The sequence below is a fragment of the Lytechinus pictus genome, chromosome 1, assembly GCF_037042905.1.
Source record: "Lytechinus pictus isolate F3 Inbred chromosome 1, Lp3.0, whole genome shotgun sequence".
Taxonomy (NCBI): Eukaryota; Metazoa; Echinodermata; class Echinoidea; order Temnopleuroida; family Toxopneustidae; genus Lytechinus; species Lytechinus pictus.
The window spans coordinates 43,396,540-43,417,998 of NC_087245.1; the positions used below are offsets into that span (position 1 = coordinate 43,396,540).

The 21,459-nt window shown below is 35.3% G+C and overlaps 2 protein-coding genes across 3 annotated transcripts in view; one reads left to right on the top strand and one right to left on the bottom strand.

The window, feature by feature from the left end:
• The first annotated feature begins 2,908 nt into the window (after positions 1-2,908).
• LOC135155093 (peflin-like) lies at positions 2,909-14,645 on the top strand. Its single transcript, XM_064103715.1, has 5 exons — positions 2,909-3,212; positions 6,898-7,129; positions 8,975-9,172; positions 9,644-9,787; positions 12,324-14,645. Exons 1-5 carry the CDS (start codon positions 3,183-3,185, stop codon positions 12,548-12,550), a joined length of 831 nt encoding a protein of 276 aa, XP_063959785.1. The 5' UTR covers positions 2,909-3,182; the 3' UTR covers positions 12,551-14,645.
• Positions 14,646-15,625: 980 nt separating this feature from the next.
• Positions 15,626-21,459, bottom strand: part of LOC129267782 (tudor domain-containing protein 7A-like) — a 31,588-nt gene continuing 25,754 nt past the window's right edge. For both annotated transcript variants that reach the window (XM_064103701.1, XM_064103705.1), the window contains 3 exons: positions 21,038-21,133; positions 18,643-18,755; positions 15,626-17,857 (listed from right to left, as the gene is read on the bottom strand). In XM_064103701.1, the coding sequence (XP_063959771.1) occupies positions 17,776-17,857; positions 18,643-18,755; positions 21,038-21,133 (291 nt within the window). In that variant the 3' untranslated portion in view covers positions 15,626-17,775. The remainder of the gene's footprint in view (positions 17,858-18,642; positions 18,756-21,037; positions 21,134-21,459) is intronic.

Genomic DNA, 21,459 nt, shown 5'->3' on the forward strand with positions numbered 1-21,459 from the left:
GTGGCTGTTCGAAATTAGCAAACTTTAAAAGGTATTTCAATAGGTGACATAGAAATAACGATAGTAATGTATGAAGACGATTGTTCAATTTTTTTAAATGATACAAACGATATAGAAACATTAGATAAAATATTGATTTCATTCTACCATATTTCTGGATTGAAAATTAATAGGGACATGACTCATATTATGATATAAAAATAGTGATAGCTTGCCCGATATTTCATTAGGAAAACTGGTTCCCATTGTAAAGGTGCTTGGGATATACTTTTCTCTTGATATAAACATTAAAGAAGAAAAAGAATTATAAAGTAATACTGAATACTGAAAATAAAACGATTGTTAGGATGGTGGAAGCAACGAGATTTAACCCTATTTGGGAAAATCCAGTTAATTACAGCCTTTGGAATATCAAAATTGTTACATGTATCTTCCATAATGTTTGTACCACAATGGGTGTTCAAAGAATCTGTTTTAATTTCCTTTGGAATGGTAATGATAAAATAAAAAGGAACATTCTTAACACCAATAATGATGCAGGAGGTTTGAAAATGTTAAATTTTAACTACATGGTTTGTGCTCAGCGTGTTATGTGGATAAAAAAGACTTCTGGTGGAAATAAGGAAACGAAATGGAAACAAATTTTCCAACATGTATTCAGATCTATAGGAGAGAGTTTAATATTTCTTTGTAATTACAATCCCAGAGCTTTCAACATCAATGCATCTAACCTCTACTTGGAATTTTTGGATATTTGGAATTATTTAAAATAAAGGGAATTTATTATCAGAGAAATGCATAGTGAAAACCAAATAATTTTTTTAACAATACCTTAATCAAAGGTAGTACCTTTCCTTTTAATGAAAAATTATGTAAGGCTAACATTTTTCAAGTTAAACACAATGTTGACACAGGTGGCAAAATGAGAACAGGAGATTTTTTCTTTGGAAAAGATTTAAATGTAAATGATTTATTTTCTCTTAACGAATTGTATAACCATGGATGCCAATTAAATTGAAGAATCGGAGAATATCATCGGAGAGATGACACATGGCACGACAATATTGATTTTTCTAACATCTATTTTGATATTAACAAGAATTTGCTTTTCTCTACCTCTGTGTCGTCCTAAATGATCTGTAATATATTTATTGATACAATACAAGATTCATTCGCTTTTAAACATCCAGATGTATCAGCTTTAAACTTGTCAATAAGTCGGTAATTGCAACTTGTTTTTCTATCCCTCGAGTCTCCACATTAGACTGGAAGTTAAAAGAATTTCAATACAAACTTTTACATAGCATCATATTTTGTAATGACAAACCTTTCCAGTTTCGTATAATACATTCCAATACTTGCTCTTTCTGTAGAAGAGATAGAAACATATTATCATGTCTTTTATAAATGTGCTGAAGTGTCTAAGATTTGGACTGAAATAGGAAACAAATTACATGTTGTTTAAATTCCTTGATATACAATGGCTTGAAGTATTACTTGGTGTTAGAGACAATATAAAACACAATGCTCTATTAAATCATGTAATAATTGTGGTCAAATATATGATTTACAATAACAGTAAACTGGGAAGGATCCGTACATGTAAAGAAATATGCAGTGCCATTAAAAGGTCAAAACAGATTGAATATGTAAAGGCAAAAAGAAAGGATAAAATTGACTCTACACCATACAAAATGGGAAAAATTTTCCCAGTTGTCGGTTTGAGTCAATTACACTCTAGTGTTAATTTTTTTTTCTTCTTCTTTCTTCAAACTCTTTCTCCCACTGATCCTTACCCATCAATTTAAATATATATAGGGCCTATATATAAAATCAATATACGATTATCTTCCTACAAAGCTTATTATGTATACAATGATTTATGATATGGTATTGGAATAATAGTAATTTAATATTATAAAATATATCGTAATGCCATTATGGGTAAAAGATAAAGGAGTTTGGCTGCTCTCCCTTCACATTTTTTGTTTCTTTGTTTTGTTGTTGTTTTGTGAGTATAAACGTTCTAAGTTCTAAGTATAAACGTAAAAACTTACATTGTATTGTCTTACAAAATATGGAGATATAAATATATATATTTTTCATTATGGGATAGCCTATTAGCATCTTTATTAAACAAATTATTATGTATATCAATTTCATTATTTGCTCACAACTTAAAAAGTCTTTATGTTTGGATTTTTTTCATCATACAATACCGCATTATTACACATGAAATACAAGTGAAAATAACTGTTTTCTTTTTATTATGGGTTGTGATAATCTTTGTTCAAAAAAGTTTTATCATAATGTATAATATTTCATTTGTTATCTTGCTGTATACATGTACTTCACTTTTTTGTATATTTTATTTATACCCTTATATGTATGAAAAATGTGATATTATCTGAATAAAGGCTAAAAACCATTACAAAAAAAAAAAACAATGACGATGCTGATGATGACGGCGATGAAGATGATGGTGATGATGGTGATAACTCTTATTTACCCAGGGTATAACCATATCAGCTGTTAGCTGAAATGTTTATGAACTAAATTTTCATTTGGTAAAATTATACCTCGGCGTTATAAAAATGGGTATTAGATCCGGGTATTAGATCAAGCGTAGTAAAGACCAAGCAGTATAGTTGCAGAGAAGTAGATTAGATCAAAATTTCAGAGATTACTCTGGATGAATTTAATACAGTATTGGGCTAAATGTATAGGGGGTACATCTTCAACGATCAAGCCATTGCCGCAATATCAAAAATTACACTTTCACCCCGCAACTAAACCTCTCCTCAAAACTTTTGACCAATCGTCATTCAAAACATCACAACACAATCATGTCCGAATTTGTGGGCGTGGTCGGTTCTAATTCTATAAGCTCAGTGTTATTCTTGATTCCAGCGTGACAATCGGACGTCGACCTTGGTAGCCGATGCTAACCGCAGCCCTGTATGCCGCAGAGCTTGCCGCAGAGCCAGCGCAGAGCCCTGCTCAGCAGCGCAAGCTCGCAACAGCTCGGCATCGATCGCATCGCACGATCTAACGTTAGCTCTAGCTAGCTCTATCAGCATCATCATCTAACTTCTAAATCTAAGACTCATTCAGCGAGTGTGCAGACCCTGACCGCATTCGTCGATATTTATTTTATTTGTTCACCATCGTTAAGATCATTCATGGCTTATCCAGGTGGAAATCAAGGACACGTATGTATTGTCAAATTACCTATTTAGACAAATCGTTGTAGATCTAATAAAGTTATGACAAATTGTAATGTAGTGCCAGATGCGCACAGTGACACAGCAGACTAATAGTCCCAGACACACATTAATTTGACATGTGAGCCACAAAGTCAGTCGTATATGGAGGTCGATCTATGGACCGGGGGGGGGGGGGGGGGGGGGGGGGGGCTGGCACTCAAGTATGGGGGGGTGTGCCTCACGAAACTCTGAAATGGGGGGTCTAAGGAACTGACTACAAGGGTAAGTCTTTAAAATCCTTCTTTTGATTTTTCATATCGTCAATGGAACTTCCCCCAGTTACAACTTACAATACTCTGAGTTTAAACTACATTATACCAACCCTCAAGATATTTACGATCCTCATCTAATTTACATTATTCTAATCTCTTACAGATTCAAGTTATGCCCTAATTGCTAAGAAATCATGCACTGATGCAGGGAACAGGCCTTTGCTCATGCAGGGCCTAGCCTGTGGAATTCTCTCCCACTGAGTTTGAAAACCCAGACTTCAGTGACCACCTTCATAGGCAGATCCAGGGGGGGGGGTGCTATATAAGGAAAGAAAGAAAAAAAAAAGAGGGAAAAGAGAGGAGAAAAAAAGAAGAGGAGGAAGACGAGTTAATAAAATAAGATCAGGGGATGACTTACAAAATGAAAATAATCTTTCATGTCACTATATAAAATTTTCGCTCGCGCTCGCATTACCCGTTGGGTGATTTTCATATCTTGTTCAATATGGAGCTAAATATCAAGTTTGGACGTCAATATACAAAACATGTTTCACCTCGGAAATTGAACTTTCATTATTTTGTGTGATTTACAAATTGATTTTTAAAAAGTGCTCTGTAAAAATGTAAGTTTTGTGGTCTGAATATTAACATTTTCTGCTCGCGCTGCGCGCTCGCTAATTTTGATTTTGCAGGTACCTTATTTTCGTGTATTCTTATTATATATGATTATTTTTACTTTTGTTGGTTCAAATGGATTTATTTTATGCTATTTATGATCGCAAAAGAGTCCCCGACAAAGTTCATCGGAAAAACAATAAAAAACAAAGAATACAAATTTAAAAAACAAAAAATACATAAGAAATTATATTTTTTGCAATTTTTTGTGGATATTTGTTATAAAGGTAAAAATTGATTATCTCACCAAAGATTAGCATTCTACTAGCTTACTAAATAGAGTTAAAGGCAAAAACACTAAAAAAAAAAATTTAGGGCAAATTTCATATGCTTATTTGCATAATTTATTCATAAAAAATATAAACAATTAATTTTTGTCATGTAAATTTGATGCAGAAGTACATGAAATTGCTGATAGTTCACTTAATAATTGCATGTAAAATCAAACGCACACAAATACGCGGAATTCTACTACACAGTTGGCTTGCGTGAGTGGCTGAATAACAGAAAACATAAAGTTCAACAAATCCACTTTAAAATATTTTGAACTTGAAAAAAATAAAGCAAATATGCTAAAACCATGTAATATTACGGTTGTAAGTACTTAGTTTAAGTATAATTCGTAATTGACCATGCAGTGTTCCAACTTACCCCATACCATGTTTCAACTTAACCCATATATGGGGTAAGTTGGAACGCTTGCGATGGTCTTGTTCAAGGTGGATTTTTTTCAGTAACCGTCATAGAGTTAATGATTTTATGGGGTACATTTGAAGCCCTTAGATATATGCTTCAAGCTGATGTATTGATTGTTTCTCAAATAAAATCTATTTGGATTTTACAGCCATTTTTGTCAAAAATGTTCCAACTAACCCCAGTCTCCCCAATTATTATTTTATTATTAAAGTATGGCGTCTTGGGCCCGGTCTATGGACTATGTATAGTCACCTATATTGTATAACCGGACACTAACATGATTCCAGACGCGCGTATTAGTACTGCATACGAAAACTATTTCGTACCGTAGGACTTCTGCAGTTCAGTTTCACAGAGCAATTGATACATAGAACAAGATTGCAAAAACAAGGCAAAAAATCCAACTTTATCTTATTTATCTCTAAAATGACAGAAAATGCTTCAATTATCAGTCATAGTTTTGCATTTATAGCAATTGATATATTTTCTGACGGAAATATAGGGGCCTGATTTGCCAAATTTCATTCTTGTCCGCTGCTTTGATTGAATGTTGAGGTGTGGTGTATTGTGGGTGATCGTCGACGAGAGTCTCAAGTTACCCGGCCGTGCGTGAGGTTTACCGTGATTAGAGCCATCGACGATTGACAGTGCATCGATAAAACTTGATGAGCGTCACGATACGAACAAGCTTAATATTGGAAAGTGCCATCAAACATGCAGTTAAAAAGAAAAAAAAAAATTAAATTAGTTACCAAACACAGATTTACTACCAACATCTGCTCAGATTTGATATGAAAAAAGCAAACAAAAACTTAAAATTTATGCATGATATGATATATCATTGTTATATTGTTATTAATTATTATTTTGACATTATTATATCATTATTAATAAAGAATATCTTCACCCCTCTAGCGTGCGTCCGGAATCATGATTTAAGTTGTCACGCACAAAAATAATTGTTTTTCGTGGAGGGGTATGCGGCAAGTGCGATGCAAAGAAAACAGTTGGTAAATATCAAATAATTTTCCAATATTCATAAATGTCATAATATTTAGAATAACAAACTTCTTGAATGTATTTCCTCTAATCGTCTGAAATCGTTTGAAATACACCCGTGGGGACCGGTCAAATATATTGCTGTACACACGCGTGACCAAGGAATTTCCAAACACCCCCAAACAAGATTTTCTCTGTGTGCAAAATAACCCCCTAAACAAGTTTTTCGCGGGCCTTATTTACACATTTTGACCCCTAAACAAGTTGTCGCCAAAATATGACCTCGGGGAAAAAGCTTGGGGGAAAAAAACATACCCTAAACACGTTTGGCTAGTCTTAAAAAAAAAGCTTTGGGGAAAAAACATACCCTAAATACGTTGGACCCCGCGATTGACCATTGACCAGTCTTTCAAAACCACCCTTTTTCTTGAAAATCTGTGTTTTTTGATACCCTTAACGAGTCCACGTGCGTAATAATATAATAATAATAATTAACATTTATATAGCGCTTAATACAACAGTTTCTAAGCGCATTGGAAAGAGAAAAAAGAGGTAGCAAAATACAGTGAAAGAGAACAGGATATGGAATTAAGAGGACTGCTTAATGAGGTAAGATTTGAGGAGTGTTTTGAAAGATTCGACAGTGGATGCATTACGGATGGAGATGGGGAGATTGTTCCAGAGTTTAGGGGCAAGAGCAGAAAAAGCACGATCGCCATAACGGGTAAAAGTGCGGGGTCCTAGAGATAGTCGAAGGTGAGCAGTAGAAGAAGATCGGAGACGTTGAGTTGCAGAGGATGAGTGACAGAGAGAGATAAGATTTTGAAGGTAGGATGGGGCGAGACCATGGATGATTTTATAGACAAGGAGAAGGAGCTTGAAAATAATTCTATTATGAACCTGAAGCCAATGGAGGGAGTAGAGAATAGTCCAAAACTGAAACGCGTTTTTTTGGTCACGCGTGTGTTACAGGGGAAATTACAGGGGATTGGGAACTGAACTAGCCTTGCTAGGTCTAACCATCAACCTTTTTGGTCATATTTTCACAGAACCCTTTAGCCCAATATGCTAGGGCGTATGGGCCTCCTCCTACTGGTGCTCCAGGACAAGGATACCAGGGGCAGGCTCCACCTCCTGGAGGCCAGGGCTATCCAGGACAGCCACAGCAAGGTTTCCCACAGCAAGCTCCTCCCCAAGGCTACCAACCCCAGGCTCCGCCTACAGCTCCGGGCCAGGCACCACCCCAGGGATACAACCCAGGGCCGTATGGACAACAACCAGGTTAGTAGGCATAAGTTGGTTTAAAAATGAGGAAATCCTATTCAATTTAGTTGAATTAACATTTATTTTCTTCTGATTAACATTTCATCTATTTGGATACAGAATGTACAAATCAATAATATGAATAAACAATGGATGTAAAGTAAAATGCAATATGTAAATTTTGTATATGGAAGAAGGCGTAAAATACCCAAAATAAATGCTACATGTATGTAACAAAATCATGGCTTCACATATCCACACTTGCAGTACACTAAAAGTGTCCATTTCCAATAGAACATGTAGAAACATAATAATATAAAGTACATGTATGTCTGTTGAAAACTCAATCCGGCAATAATTTTTTTTTCCCATAATATTAGATAGGGTTGATAAATAGATCCTTAAATGGGGTCCTTTGGGAAAATAATGAAATATGTGATTGTTACCGTACTTCAATGTTCAGTGATTGTACCAAACCAACTGAACTATTATTACTTGGAATATAGCTACACAAAATAGTTTTTAATCAAGGGGCCTCATTTGCCTCACTTCGATGGGGCAAGTAAGGCCTCCCCCCCCCCCCTGACAACAATATTTAATGCTTATTAATATGCAAACATGAGATTGATTAGATCTCATACATGTATTTCTATTGGACAATGCAGGTCTACTGTAGACCTTGTATTAGACATCTAATCATGTTTCTACTGCTATGCATTAAAAAGATATGATTGGAAATATGAAAAAGGTGGCCTTATCTACCCCCACTCTCCCCTATAAATAAAGATATTTGTGTATTTTCATTCATCACTGTATAATTTACATGTTCATTAATTTTATCTGATTCGAATGATACATTTTATTCATGCAATCTCATCAGTATAGTTCATCATGCTTTTATACATGTACATGTATATACATGTTTTTAATAGTATAAGTATACAGTACACATATTTAAGTATTGTGATTTTAACACACCATTTCATTTTTAAAGGAAATTGAATTTTGTTATTTTAAATTACTTCATACTTTATTTCCATCTCTGAGTATGGAAATGAGCTTTGGCAAACCTATATGGATATTGACTCAGGATATGAGTCCCCATATGAGTAAGTTATTACGTGCCCTCTTTCAGCATAATTGCTGCCAGCAAAAGCATTATGTCTGAGTATATTTGATCAAAGTTAATGATTGACATGGACTGCTTGTCAATGATGCAGAGATATTTTTAGAATATGGTATTGACAGTTTTATGACTTGAACGGAACATTTCCGATGTTCTGATTCAGTGGGCTGTAAAAAGGGTGAACCTTTTTTGCTCACTAGAAATTTTGCCCCATATGCCACCCCTGACCCCCTCAATTTTTTGTTCATTGTGCAAGTGGTTTTGATTATAGTTGCACAGAAAAGTGCTGCATGCATGGACCTAGGGCAGTATGCAGAGTATTCAATGAAATGAAATTCCTAGTTTTATTTTGATTTTGTTTTTTCTCAGAAATAAGTGAAATAGTCGACGTTATATTACACATCTTTACAAGCCAAACTTTTGAACAGCAAGAAAGATGTCAATGACTTCTGCATTTAACATGTTATTCTGATAAGAAGATTATCAATTCACAACTAATGCATTCATAGATTATTAAAATTCTTGTAGGCCTACATAATGTAGCTCGGTCAGTAGGGCGGGGGTTTCGGATCCCGGTGACTTGAGTTCTATTCCCACTTGATGCACTAGTACCCTTTGGTAAGGCACTTAATTCCTCATTACCAGGTCCCTCTGAGAGGACCTTAAGCCATCAGTACTTTGGGTGCTTGCTTACAAGCTTTCTTAGCAATCACCACCACCAAATATGTTTTATGCAGGTTACGGGGCAGCTGGTGCACCACCAGCACCTGGCCAGCCACAGGGCATGCCCCCTGGAATGAGCCCAGACATCTACTCTTGGTTTGTGGCCGTAGACCAGGACAACACTGGCAAGATTGATTCCAAGGAACTCCAGCAGGCCCTCACCAACTCTAACTGGTCAAAGTTTGATGAGGCCACCTGCAAGTACATGATTGGTGAGTACTCTTTTGTAAATTTCAATTTTAAGGTGAAATAATCTCATTTTGTGTGAAGTTTTCTAGTCTAGTACTTTGCTTATGACACTACACTCATAGTATTAGTGATAGTGTCATAAGCAACTGAATCAGCAGATTTGACATTGAATGCAGTTACTGCATCATACAATGAATGTACAGAACGTACAGATTATTTTTCTGTGATTTCATAAGAGATTTGGAAGTCCTTGATTGTGGTTCAAATTTATTATTCCTTTTCACTGCCATGAATAGACACACTATTGAAGCTAATGAAGTTGTTTTTTGGCAAGAATCCATCTGTGAAATTCAAGAAAATTAACATGAAAATATACATGGATGTTTATGTCTTTTATTATACTTTTCTGATGTAATAATTTCCTTTCCTTCCCTCACTTCACTTATCCTTATAATGTTCACTCTCTAGTTTTTATTTCACTTTGTATTCAACAGGAATGTTTGATAAAGATAAGAGTGGCACAATAGATGCCAGCGAGTTCTCCCAATTGTGGAATTATATTCAGCAATGGAAGCAGGTCTTTGATGGCTTTGACAGAGACAGGTCTGGGGGCATTGATGCTAGTGAACTCAACACAGGTATGCAGGCTGTTCAATCAAACCATCTGTGGTGGGTGTTTAACAAAGGCGTTCGTAAATTATGAGCAATTTTACAAACAACTGGTGATCCTTTCTTGTGGTAAACCAAATTCTCCTGGGTGTTGATTAAGCTTCTAAGAAAGGATTACCAGTTATTCGTAAAGTCACTCATAACTTTCGAACAGCTTATGAAGCACCTCCCTGCTAAACTCTCCTAATATGCTATACACTATAGCAACATTCCTGTCATAATTAGAGAAAATGGGATTTCTATACCCTTGTTTTCTCATCTCAAATTAAATGTACATATATATATTCAAATGTTATATATAAAGATGAATTGTGTTATTACATAGCAAATGCACGACAGCTTGATTATTTCAAACAATTCTGGAATATTTCTTCCTATTTGTGGCTGTCCGAATTTACTGCATTATATGTTATACAGGGTCCCATTTCATTTTAATTACCATTGAATGGAAACGCTACAATGATGTCATCAATTGCAATTACCTCAACAGCCAATCAAAATCAAGGCTACAATAATGGCTACTTGGCTACTGTGAATTATGAACTTACAATAACAAGATTCTTGCTACAGAACCATGGATTTGAGTAATCGCTGTCACAGACCTTGTTTATAAAAAAAGTTGCCATCCAACTCAGCTGATTTTCAAACAAAATTTTAAGGAGGTACACACTTTGGGCTAGTGTTTGATGTTTTATTGCATTGAAAATTTGAAACACAGTTTAATCTGTTGAAAGTCAGTGACAAAAGGATTATCCTCCAGATCCCTAAAAGGATCTCTAAAACTGACTCCAGTCAGTTTAATTGGCAATTTTCTGTCATTGACCTGGAAGGACTGTGCAACACTCAATGGTAAATTTTGATATATTTTGAGGTAGGTTATGTAATCGGTGTGGAGTGAACTGCTAATGAACTTTAAATGTCATGGCAATAATTTCCAGTACAATTCTGGACCATGACGCAGAACCGTCATTGGAGAAGGCAAACCCCGATTACGAACCATGGAAAACCTCAATCACCCCGGGCCAGTTATTTAAGTATCTAAACATGTGTTTTTTGACCTCGATGGGTAAAAAAAAAACTAAACTGCAATTATATACGCATTGCGCCGATTCAAGCAAACTCGCTCGCCATCGCATGCAGTCATTTTTATTTCTCTTTAATAGTTTCCTTATTTTGGGGCTGATTTTCTTCATTCGAAACTGAAAACAGAATAACATTGGATTTCAAAATACAATATGCCTTTGAAAACTTGATTAAATATTGAATAAAATAATTTAATTCCGAAAGGCCTACTACAGGTAGAGCTGCTCTTATGTAATATCAGCTGTTGTTTATGGTCTACCCTCAGCTTGCCTGATAAGAGGGATTATCAGCGATACAGCGCCACGGTGATAGCGCTTGGAAATGAAATATCATGGATCCTCTCTCTTTTTGTCTCTCTCCCTATCTCCTTTTACGTTTCTGTGTTTCCTCTTACTTTTCCTTATTTACGTTTATATTTGTTTCTTTAATTCTTTCTTTCTTTTTTTTATTGCATACACAGCGTGATGATTCAATCAAACTCTGCGGCCCACCAGCGCATGCAATCATTTTCATTCTCTTTAACAGTTCCTTTTTTTTCTGGGCCGATTTTCTTCGTTCGAAATTGAAAACACATTAACATTGAATTTCAAAGTACAATATGCCTTTGAAAACTTGATTAAATATCAAATACAATAATTGAATTCGAAAATGCGTACTACAGGCAGAGCTGTTGTTAATGGTCTAACCCTCGGGCTTGCGCCTGCGAAGGAGAAATGTTACATAAGAGGGATTATCGTGCGATTCAGGGTTGATAGGGCTTGGAAATGAAATATCTTGGTTCCTCCAACGAGGATTTTGTTATCGGGGTATAGGACCTTAGCAAGACCATTAGCTGGTGCGGCGAACTCAGCAACGAGGGTTTGACGTAATGATAGTGGTATTGAAATACTATGTTGTATTATAATGATTGGATGATACTACCTGGATATTTTGTTATTCACAAATAGAATAATCAATAACAGGATGTCACTATTAAAGACCCATCTAATTGATGGGTTGGAGCAAGTAAATAATGATTAAAGCTGCATGTAAGTTGTGAAAGGAAGACGATTCCCTTAATGAATGCAGGATAATGTATTGTTCCATTTTCACACTGGATCAATGAAAGAATTAATGGAAGGCAGGTGATTGTATAGACTGTCTGGTATAAACAGTAACTACATGTACAAGGTTACCTCAGCCCATCTACAGTTATTCAATCAACATTGTCCAGCTTCATTCTCTTCTCTTTCAAGCCTTGATGACCAAATACTTCTCAGTGGATTAGTATTGTTGTATCTTTTTTAGATGCAAACACTCATTAGCAGGCATTGTAATTGTTTACACAATATTCACAAGGTAGTTGGAAAAATGAAGTGAAATCTCTTAAGTTCTTTGACATCATATAATACTTTCCCCTTGTATTCTATCTTCCAAATGCAGCCCTTAATCAGATGGGCTACCGTCTATCACCGGCATTCAGCCAGATGGTGGTCAACAAATACGACACTGTCCACCATAAGCAGATCGGACTGGACACTTACATCAAGATGTGTGCTGTTCTAAACAGCTTGACCGCTGCTTTCAGGCAGAGGGATACTCAGATGACCGGAAGTATTAATATCAATTATGAAGATTTCTTAATGGTAGTGTTATCCTCTCAACCATGATGAAACTTAAAAAGAAATTAAAAAATTTTACAATCTAGATAAAAAAAAAATCAGGGAGAAATCATGATTGTCATTTTAATTAGTAATGCAATGATATCCAAAAGAAAAGCAACTGATGATATTCAGAATTGAAATGCCTTATCTGGAAACTTGTAGCCTGATTGAATTTAAGACAAAAAAATGAGATAAGCAATTTGAAAAAAGATAAGGAAAATGAATTCAGATAAATAAACTTGAATGTATCATTCCATTTGAACTTTCAGACCTAAAAGTTAAGGACAGGAAGTAGTTTAAACCTGCATATTTTTGAAAGATTGTAAACTTATGTTGGACACACATGTAAGTTGACAAGTGGTCAGTCAGTCAGTTGCAAAACTTGCAGAATGAAATATGTGTATGTGTATTTTTATTCAAATGCTTACAAGACTTGGCATGCAGGTCAGTTACAATGTAGTTCTGAATTTAAGATGCACACCTCACATTTTTTTAATGTGTTGGTTTAATACTTCATTGCTATGGTAACATTACATCTATGCGATTAAATCAGAGAAAAATGCAGTTTCCATCTTTCAAGTAGGCCATAGAGATATTGATTACTTGTTTTTAGTGACATTTCTAGCCTGATATATTTTTATCAGTCATCTTTTGTTATATATTTGAGTGAAATCAAGTCTTGCCAATGAGAATTCTGTTTGATTTCAGCATGATGAAAATTCCAAATCCAAGTTGATCACCGACATTTTACTTTATAGATATATTATATATCCATTGATTTTTTTATTTATTTTTTTAAGCAGAATACTATCTAAAAGAATAAGTACATGTATATAAAGATAATGCTCATCATCCCACACTTTTTGTTGAACTAATGTTCTTTTTAAGAACACATTCCAATAACAGCAGCCCCCCCCCAAAAAAAAATATCACGGTTACTTCTGACAACCTACTGCCTAAATATGTAAAGTTTGATAATCTTTAAAATGGCAGTGAATTAGGATTTTCTGTGGCTTTTTTTATGGTATATTGTGAAGTTCTCTATCATTATGATGCGCCATCCATTTATTGGAGTCAAATTTTACCAAAATAATACAAGGCCTATTCATGCGTGATACTACTACCCTGGTCATCTCAGAGCCACCCAATAAGGGCATTCAAGAAATGCTTTACGCAACCTACTGCCTGAATCTGCAACATTTGATAAGCTTTAACATAGCAATTAATGCAGATTTTCTAGGACTCTTAGCACTTTTAGCAAAATCGCCCCAGGTCCCTGTATAATTTTTTCCCCAATGTGGAAAACTTTCTTGCTGATGGAAATGCTTGAAATCAGTATCAAACCACAATCCTCAGATTAAAAGGTGAGAGACAGAACCACTACACCATTAATCATAACTTTAATTCAACCCTACAGACCGGGCTTTTCAGAAATACTAAGATTTTTGTTTATATGAATTAATTATGCTAATTTATGTGTAAATCATAATTTGCTAACAATTAGTACAAATGAAACGAATTCTGGTTTGAAAATGAATTTATGTATTTTTTTTGTATTTTGTGTTTTAACCTTTTTTTTGCCATATATAGCAGAACCTTTTTGAAGCATAATTATGCTAAAATAAACTAATTTCATCGGATGAAAGTAAAAATAATCATATCTTTACAAGTTGAGAAAATTCAATTTACATTGACTTTGTACACAAAATCATGTTTTAGAGCAATTTGGGGTCTTCAAGACCCAAAGAATTCAAAGTAAAAAGTCAGCGAGTGGTGCGGTCGAAAAATTTTGCACAACGAAATGGTCGCGGAAAATGTCGGCAGTTTTAGGGTTAACAAATACATGTGAAGAAAAACATGCAAATGTGTCTACATGTATTTTGATTATTAAGTCAAAATAGTGCAATAGAACTTAAAAGTGAAAATAGTTATCTTAATTCCTTTTAACAAAATGTGTGTATTCTTAAGGTTATGTAGTTGTAATGGTGATCATTTAATGAATTTCGAAAAAATGTTTTTTTTACATTGTATCATATATTTTGTGCATTCTTGCACAATGATGAAATGAATAAAATTAAGAATATAATTCCTACATATATTGACCTCATGTTATTTTTTCTTGTTTTTTTCTGTGTTGGTTACTTTGTTAAAATGCCACATTTGTTATCAGAAATCTTTTCTATGCAACAATCTAATATGCATAACAAGTGCAGTGAAAAAAAAATGTCACAACATTGGGTCAAGGCACCTGCTTATGCCCCCCCCCCCCCCCCCCCGGCGAAGCCTCCCAAACCTTTTGAAAATTGCTACTATTTATTAAAGCAAATTAAATAAGGCCTGCACATTGAACACACATTGATGAAGATGAATAAAATAATTTTCATTCTTTTTATATCAATGTGGTTTGCATGCAATACCTCTAGAGGTGTGATATGCCACAAGTGGCACGCATTGCCAATTGAGACCTGAATAATATACATTGTAACAGTTTGCTGTATGGGCTCCCCTCGTCTCAAATTGGGCTTCTTCAGAGAGTACAGAACGCATGTGCACGGCTGATTTGTAGTCAATCTAGATTTTCAAGGATCACCCCTGTCTTAAAAGATCTGCACTGGCTTCCAGTTCGCCAACGAATATTTTTCAAGATTTTGTTAATCGTATACAAGGCACTAAGTGGCCAAGCCCCCAGTTATATTTCTGAGCTTTTACAAAGAAAAGTTCACAGACACTCTCACAACCTGCGCAGTTCTCATGATAATTTGCTCCTTCATATCCCCACTCATAATACAAAGATAACTTTGGGAGATCGTGCTTTTGCCTGTGCAGCCCCAAAATTATGGAATGCTTTGCCGTATGTAATAAGATCCTGTCCATCAGTAGAAACGTTCAAACTTAAACTAAAAACCTAATTGTTCAAATAATTCCCTACATTTCTTTACCCCCTTTTCTAATTCTGTTCTCAAGCATTTCACAAGCTCTTAATTGCAGTGCAGTAGAATATATGCACATAGTTTCTGCGCTATATAAATCAGTATATATTATATTATATTGCACATTGCACAAAGAATGATAATATAACAATTTTATAGTTCAGGGTACACAGGAAGATACCTTATTGTTTATTAACTTTCCTTTAAAAAAACAGTTAAAAGTTGTACATGTATTAAAACAAAATACAGAAGATGATTCCATAATCAGGTATAAAAAAAAGAATTATAGACCATGCTTTGGTGCACATACTGTACATCATCCTAACATGGTTAAATTCTGAGCAGTGTTATGGGGGGGGGGGGGATACGATCAAAGAAAAAACAGGCACAATATGTGCATGAATGTCTCTTGAGTTGCAAATAATATCAATACATGGAACACGCTAGCCCTGGAAACTTATTTATGAAAAAAAAAATACAGGGACAATCGGAGAAGGGGTTGTCACCCGACGGTGGAGAATACATTTTTATTGTAATTTTGATACGAAATATTTGAATATTGAAGTGTCAAATTGGTTGATGGACATTTTACAAACATGGTGTTTACATTATATCTTATGCACCCTAAACAAATGAGTTTAAAACGAGGGGAGGTGGGTCGGGTAATGACAGGCATAATTTCCCCACAATTTACGAAAATCAGTCTTAACAATGACTGTAACATCCCCTTCCCTCTCGTAATTACTCTAACCCTGTCTGTTCTGGCAATCGATGTAAAACTACCATGACTGATATGCCTGTCATACCTTGATGTTTTAGCCAGCGTATGCCAACATACTGTTCACGTCGTTAGCCATTTTCTCCTTTAATCCCAATTCTGGATACCAAGCATTCCCATTGGGACATCAAGAATTGCATTTTGTTCATGGCACAAAGTATCAAGAATTCAAATTCTTTATATAAGAAATCATTTGTGCTGTTAACAAGACAATTCTTAATATCAATAAATGGGATTAAGGAAATGTTTTGTCATAACAAATGTACAGTGAACATAGGCATACATGTATGCTCAATTACATGTTCAGGTGTGGCAGTCTGTTTACTGATAGTAACTTTAGTGGACACATATACAGGGTACATGACTTTTATATCATAGTATGTGACTAAACTAGAAATCCTTCTTAACTAGGAGTTAGTCTGCACATAAACAAAAAATACATCAATACGACAATCATTGTCTAAATTTCAAGACTGTTTACAAAACTCCCAAATGATAAGTTTGCTACATGATGTTCTTACATCTCAACAATGTAAAATTTCACAATCCATCACAACTATAGTGCATGCATCCAGACTCTGATCATCATCATCATCATCTTGCCTATTACAGTTGAATATATCACCATGACACTGCTCTACCTCAAAACCTTATAATCACTTGATCCCAACAGTAGATTAAACACATTCCATACTATCTGTCAATCCCATCTCCAGAGAATTCAGCAGTTACAGACAGTTTTTTGTTGTTGTTACAACACACTACTTGTTCATACTCTAGCAAAGTATCTACAGGAGCAAGGACACATCAAGGCATCTCTTTCATACAATCCATCAGTCTTTTCTTTTCTTTAGAGTACAGCAGTGAGTGGCTCCAAATGCCCATTCACTCTGCAACAGGGTGGCGGTATCTGCTGGTACTCGAACACTACTCAGCACCTGTGTAAGTCTTGGTCCATTTCCTACTGCAGCAAGAAGGCAATATCTGCTGGTAACAGAATATAACGCTATGTTAGTCTTTTCTTCAGATACTGAAGCGGATGAAACAGCTACAGATAAGTGCTGAAAGGCAGCTCGAGCTAAGGCCGGGGTAATAATAATAATAAGAAGAATGCGCCTCGGAATAGATTGTTTCTAGATAGATGGCGGTATACAAATGATTATTATTATTATTACTCTAGCCCATTTCTCACTGCAGAGAGAAGACAATAAAATTTGCTGCAAATAGAACAATACCCCACAGCTCTCTCAGTCTTTTCGTCAGAGAATGAAGCAGATGAAGCAGCTACAGATAACTCGAGCCCATTCTCACTGCAGCAAAAGAAGCCATTTCTTTGATTCTTGAACACATCCATAATAGTTCTTTATACAACCTCTCCATCTTCTCCTCAGCAAATGGAGTTGATGAAGCAACTCCAGACAATTCATGCCATATTAAAATGCATCACTTGTTTCCAAGGGCAGCAAAAGCTCATCATCTGTCCATTCCAGGACACTGTAGTGTAGAGGCAAGAGTTATAGCGACTAGGCAACTTCCCCAAGGGCACACAGATAGTTAATGTTCAGTCGGTCTCTGTACAATGTTAATGAAAGACGTTTTGACTCCCTGCAAAATGTTAAATGGAGAAATGGTTATAAGTAATAATCTGATTATTTATGAAGTACTTAAGACATACATTATCTGTATTAAAAGCGCTTACACATTTATTATTACCCCGGTCATTGGATTAAACCATTCATTCACGTACACAAAAATATGCAAACATTCCGCTCCCTGGGGAGTATTCCAGCCAGTTGCCAGTGAGGCAATACAGTACTACATAGCTACAATGACACATCCAAGCGGCTACCCCATTAGCATCTTGGTTGAGATTGGTAATGTGTTGATTGATGCCTTGCTGAAGGATGCTAGTTAGAAACAAATCTATATACCTGCTTCTGTTCATTCCAATGTACTATTTTGAACATCATACCTTGACAGGTATCCCAGACTCTTAACTACCATCTTCCAAAGTGCAAAATGTACTGGGAGTGCATAATGCACTGAGATTAGGCTACATACTCAAAGAAAGTAGAGGCTTTAAATCAAAACATTCTTCAAATCCTTTGAATTTGTAGCAATATGTCAGTGAATATGTAGCTTCTTCTTACTTAAGTGATGACACGATGCTCACAGCATCTTGGCAAAAGAAGAGATGAATCTCCTATAAACATTTACTTTTTATTCATTATTTGTCAGTTTCAGTATGTTAACCAGTCAACAACACTGATTACAGATGGACCATTGATATTTCAAACCATTCCAATGTGTAAACTTAAGTGAAACCAATGCACTGTGGTTTGGATCAACATAGCCGCTGTCAAAATTTACAAACAGATGAGCTCACTTACTTTGATATAACCTGTGCAAGTCGAATCTGACCCAAAGCAACATTGCAGAATCTTGTGGTTGCGGTTTTACTGGTTGCCTTATTGTCCATGCCATGTAACTTACAAGAAATAGCCTGATGACAGAAAAGAAATGCCCTTTCATTAAAATGTTTGAACGAGTAACCACCAGTCTATACCAAATATTGAATACACCATCACATAATGTATTGACCAATCAGTATCTACATGGAACATATAAACCAAAGCAAAAAAAGAGAAAACTTTCTATAAAGAATCAGAGCAATACAATAAAGTCTATATGAGCAGATGATCATTGCAAACAATTCATGTAATACAGATTTCAATGGAGAAATCTATTCAGGGGTAACCTAAATCTTGGTCTTTAATTCTTTATAGATAAGGGGTACCTCTATGCAGGTGGCTACTAAGGTCCCATGTCAATTGCTTCGTTGGAAAATCAGCACGTTTGTAATCTAACCTCCAAATCTAACTAAATCCTAATCTTTATCTTTACATTATTATGAACCTCTACTGTATACCTAACTCTAACCCAATGCCCTCTGAGATATCAAGACCAGAGAAAATGTTCGGAAGCAAATGTCTTTGTCACCAAGCACACTGGCAAGTAAAACTGTTTTGACTGTATATTGAAATGCATCTAATCTAAAAAGAATTTCTATATTATTCACTGAAAGGAAAATTCTATACCAATCCTGATATTTCATTGCGTACATGTATGTCTAAACAAGTGGAGCGCCTCTGGCAGTCTCACCTGCATCACGCGATTCAATATAGCAGCAGTACTGACTTTGAAAACTATTAAAAAATAATCATTCACAAAAAACACCATTCATATAATGATACAATACTACTGTACGTTCATTGACAATAAATGACATTTGACCTTGATCATGCGACCTAAGACTTGTCAGTGATACTTGATTACCCCTATATCCACATTTTATAAACTATATCTATAAAATTTGAAAATTATGACAGCGAATCTAATAACTACCCCCAAAATGGTAAAAGTTCAATGACCTTAAATGACCTTTGACTTTGAAAGTCACATGAGATGTTCAGTGATACTTGATTACTCTTATGTCCCGGTTTTATGAACTAGACCAATACACTTATAGAGTTATGATGGTAATTCAACAAATACCCCCAACATGGCCAAAGTTCATTGACCTTAAATGACCTGTGACCTTGGTCATGTGACCTGAAACTCGCACTGGATGTTCAGTGATACTTGATTACCCTTATGTCAAAGTTTCATGAATCAGATCCATAAACTTTCAAAGTTATGATGGTACTTCAATAGATACCCTCAACATGGCAAGTTAATTGACCTTTGACCTTGGTCATTTGACCTGAAATTCCCACAGGATGTCCAGTGATACTTGACTGCTCTTATGTCCAGGTTTTATGAACTAGACCAATAAACTTTCAAAGTTATGATGGTATTTAAACAAAATACCCCAACTTGGCCAAAGTTCATTGACCTTTGACCTCAATCATGTGACCTGAAACTCACAGGATGTTCAGTGATACTTGATTACTCCTATGTCCAAGTTTCATGAATCAGATCCATAAACTTTTTAGATTATGATGTCAATTCAACAGATACCCCCAACTTGGCCAAACTTCATTGACCCTAAATGACCTTTGACCTTGGTCATGTGACTTGAAACTCAGGCAGGATGTTCAATAATACTTGATTATCTTATGTCCAAGTATCATGAATTAGGTCAATATATTTTCTAATTTATGATGACATTTCAAAAACTTAACCTTAGGTTAAGATTTTGTTGTTGAATTAGGTCCATATATTTTCTAATTTATGATGACTTTTCAAAAACTTAACCTTAGGTTAAGATTTTGATGTTGATTCTCCCAACATGGTCTAAGTTCATTGACCCTAAATGACCTTTGACCTTGGTCATGTGACCTGAAACTCAGGCAGGGTGTTTAGAAATACTTGATTAACCTTAAGGCCAAGTTTCATGAACTAGGTCCATATACTTTCTAAGTTATGCTGTCATTTCAAAAACTTAACCTTCAGTTAAGATTTGGTGTTGACACCGCCGCCGTCGGAAAGTCTCATTCTGCTATGCAGGTGAGACAAAAACCATGAATATTTGAGCGCAAGTAACAGAGACAGTCATTTTGACACTGACGAAACAATAATGCTTTTCAAAATGTTACAAGTGATTTGTGTGTCCAGGGTTTTTTCCTTTTATTTAAGTCTTCACATGTACATGACTGAAATAGAAAGAAGAGGCTTTTCATATTGATAACATGTGTTATGAAGCCTATTGAAGGAAGAGAGAGGGAAGTATAATTTTTTGATTTGTGAATTTCTGAAAGTATGAAGAGTTTGATCGTTCTATACCTGGAAGGCTAGTTGATAGAAGGAAGGGTCAAGAACTCTTAGATCATCAAATGGAACAGATTCTACATCACCATGATCAACCAGAAAACAACCAGCCTGAAGAAACGGAAAAAAATCTTGATATGAACAACTGCAAAGAAAATGTGTTCATCATACTTTCTTGATTGCAGTCATGATTGTATGTCTCAAATGTGTTCATCATACTTTCTTGATTGCAGTCAAGATTTGATGTCTCCAACATTGCCAGATCAACGGTATATCACACACCTCACTTCTAACATTCTCACAAACTGTATAACAATTCTTCAATATCACTCGAAATTGTTGAAATTATCGCCAAGCTTTATACATCAAATGAGATCAATTTGGCAACACCATTTCCTATGTACAGGCTGTATATGCACATATACAGGGCTCCATAG

Excerpts from the sequence above, each read along its gene's own strand:
- LOC135155093 (XM_064103715.1), top strand. The coding sequence starts at position 3,183 with ATGGCTTATCCAGGTGGAAATCAAGGACAC. Across the intron at positions 3,213-6,897 it reads CAGGTGGAAATCAAGGACAC|AACCCTTTAGCCCAATATGC; the intron begins GTATGTATTGTC and ends ATATTTTCACAG. Across the intron at positions 9,173-9,643 it reads CACCTGCAAGTACATGATTG|GAATGTTTGATAAAGATAAG; the intron begins GTGAGTACTCTT and ends TGTATTCAACAG.